Below are 2,705 nucleotides of genomic sequence, written 5' to 3' on the forward strand. Positions count from 1 at the left end.
CCCCTTTCTTAATTTGATAGTTCCTCAAAAGGTATTTTTTATTTTATTTTTTATTTTATTTTATTATTTTATTTTATTTCATTTCATTTTATTTTATTTTATTTTAATTTTATTTTTTTGAGACTGAGTCACCCTCTGTTGCCCAGGCTGGAGTGCAGTGGCCGGATCTCAGCTCACTGTAACCTCTGCCTCCCAGGTTCAAGCCATTCTCCTGCCTCAGCCTCCTGAGTAGCTAGGATTGCAGGCACTCACCACCACGCCCTGTTAATTTTTGTATTTTTAATAGAGACAGGGTTTCACCATGTTGGCCGGGCTGGTCTCGAACTCGTGACCTCAAGTGATCTGCCCTCCTCGGCCTCCCAAAGTGCTGGGATTACAGGTGTGAGCTGCCGTGCCTGGCCTCCTCAAAGGGTCTTTCTCAGTGTGTCCTGTCACCCTCTGATTCCTAGGTTAGGATCCTTTCGCGCGATGCTTTCCTGTCACCCGTGTTCCTTTTCCTGGGACCAGTGGGGCCCACTGACCGCGCTTCCCTTGCAGATCCGCCTGACGGACACGCTGGGCAGGCTCTCGCACATCCTGGAGATGGACCACTTCGCCCTGGTGGTGCACGAGCAGATCCAGTGTGAGTGGAGACCTGCTCTGTGCATGGGATTCTCACTGGGGTCAGGCCACCCCGTCCCCCGCGGGGTGTTAGGGGAGTGGGTGGTGCTGACCTTCAGTGACACCCAGTCTTTATGCCCGGGCCTCCCACACGCCCCGGGCTGGTGGGCTGCACCTACGATTCCTGCAGGGACCCCTCAGGCCACACAGGGTAGGGCCCTTTGCCTCCCGGGAGGCCAGCAGTCTTGGGGACTCTCAGGGACAAGCCCAGAAACATCTGGAAGGGTTTCAAGTCCTGACCCTGGCCATGTCCTGCAGCCCTGGAGAGGCAGGTGTTTGCCCCAACAGCCTCGTGGCCTTCGGGGGGCTGCTCTGAACAGAAACCCCCACGTGGGTCTCAGAGGAGCCACTCGTGGGCTGTCCTCGGAGCCCTGCTCCCAGCGAGCTCGTGAGGTTTGGCGACTCCTGAGCACATCCCCGGGCATCCCCACCACATCCCCACAGGCCAGGAGAGTCGCTCGCAGGTTTTGGGTTATAGATGGCAGCCCTCGGCCCGGGGCCCACAGGAAGAGTTGGGAGGGGGCCTGGAGCCCGGAGCCTGCCCACCCACCAGGCCTGTGTGCAGTGGGTGAGCACTGGGCGGCTGAGGCTGGTCCGTGAGGGCCCCGAGTCTAACCCCATCTCCCATCCTTGGCTCTGCAGCGCGGGACCAGGCCTGGGCAGGTGTGGTGGGGGGGCCTGCAGGTAGGTAACACCCACCCCTCAGAATGGCTCTCTGGTTCAGAATCACAGCCTCCCCATGGCAAATGAAGGCTTTCCAGGGCCCTGGACCCACCCCCAAGCTTGGGTAGGAGGGTTCCCCTCTTCATCTCACATTTACTTGTGTTTGAACATCTCAGAAAAAAAAAAAAAAAAAAAAAAGGATGCAAATGCCAATGTCAGGGTCCCCAACTCAAGTCTTCCTGGAGCATGTCCACGCTTGTCACCACTGCCTGTGGCTGCTTTCGAGCAGGTCGGGGCTGTGCGGTCACAACAGAGATGGCACAGCCCCCAAGACCTAACATACCACCACCTGGCCGTCGTCGGAAAGCCCACCGGCCAGCCCTGGTTCACTGCCTCAGGGCCACAGAAGCCTGCGGCACTCAGGGCTCCCTTCTTCAACACTGTCACTGTGCCTCAGTGTCCCCGAAACGCAAGGAGCTGATCTCATCTGGGTTCCCTGGTTTTCCTGGGGCGCTAAGTAGGGACCTCTGCCTACAAAGATAGGAGTGACAGCCGTGGCAGAGTGGGGATGGGCTCCGAGGGCTCTGCCTGGATGTTCCTTACCCCTACCCTGCTCACCCCTCTGTGCCTCATGACAGCTGGCATAGGGTCCTGCGGAGACGCAGGACCGAGAGGATGTGTGGGGAGGGGAGAGAGGGAGGGAATGAGATCTGTGTTAAGGAACTGGCTCATGAGATCACAGAGGCTGACAGACCCTGAGATCTGCAGGGTGAGGCGGCAGGCTGGAGACTGGAGAGCCAGCGGTTCAAGCCCCAAGGCAGGAAATTCCACCTTTGGTTCTATTCAGGCCTCAGCTGCTTGGGTGAGGCCCTCCACAGTAGCACGCGTGTTGACTCTTGTGCTAATCAAGAAATCCCCTCACACACGCCCAGAATGATGTGTGACCAATGCCTGGGCTCCCCACGGCCCCGTTAATCTGTATTAAAATTAACCATCGTGGGAACCTGGGCCAGCATTAACACCGAGCCCACGCTTGCCAGGAGAAGGCAGTAGGGGTGAAGACAGAATCAGGCCAGATATGGGAGCTGTGTGCTGCCCGTGGTGGCAAGGGGTTTTTGTCTGTTTTTAGAGACAGGGTCTTGCTCTGTTGCCCAGACTGGAGTGCAGTGGTTCCATCACAGCTCGCTGCGGGCTCGACTTCCTGTGCTTAACTGATCCTTCTGCCTCAGTCTCCCAAGTAGCTGGGACCACAAGCATGTGCCACCATGCTCAACTAATTTATTTTTTAAAATATTCTGGCCGGGCGCAGTGGCTCAAGCCTGTAATCCCAGCACTTTGGGAGGCCGAGGCGGGCGGATCACGAGGTCAGGAGATCGAGACCA

The 2,705-nt window shown here is 57.1% G+C and overlaps 1 protein-coding gene across 1 annotated transcript in view; it reads left to right on the top strand.

The window, feature by feature from the left end:
• LOC105555593 (cystathionine beta-synthase-like) overlaps positions 1 to 2,705 on the top strand; it is a 33,968-nt gene that overhangs the window by 22,976 nt on the left and 8,287 nt on the right. Inside the window, exons 13-14 of the mRNA XM_012002608.1 lie at positions 450 to 622; positions 1,303 to 1,344. Of these exons, the coding sequence (XP_011857998.1) occupies positions 450 to 622; positions 1,303 to 1,344 (215 nt within the window). The remainder of the gene's footprint in view (positions 1 to 449; positions 623 to 1,302; positions 1,345 to 2,705) is intronic.

This window comes from Mandrillus leucophaeus, unplaced genomic scaffold (genome assembly GCF_000951045.1).
Source record: "Mandrillus leucophaeus isolate KB7577 unplaced genomic scaffold, Mleu.le_1.0 Scaffold69, whole genome shotgun sequence".
NCBI classification, from domain to species: domain Eukaryota; kingdom Metazoa; phylum Chordata; class Mammalia; order Primates; family Cercopithecidae; genus Mandrillus; species Mandrillus leucophaeus.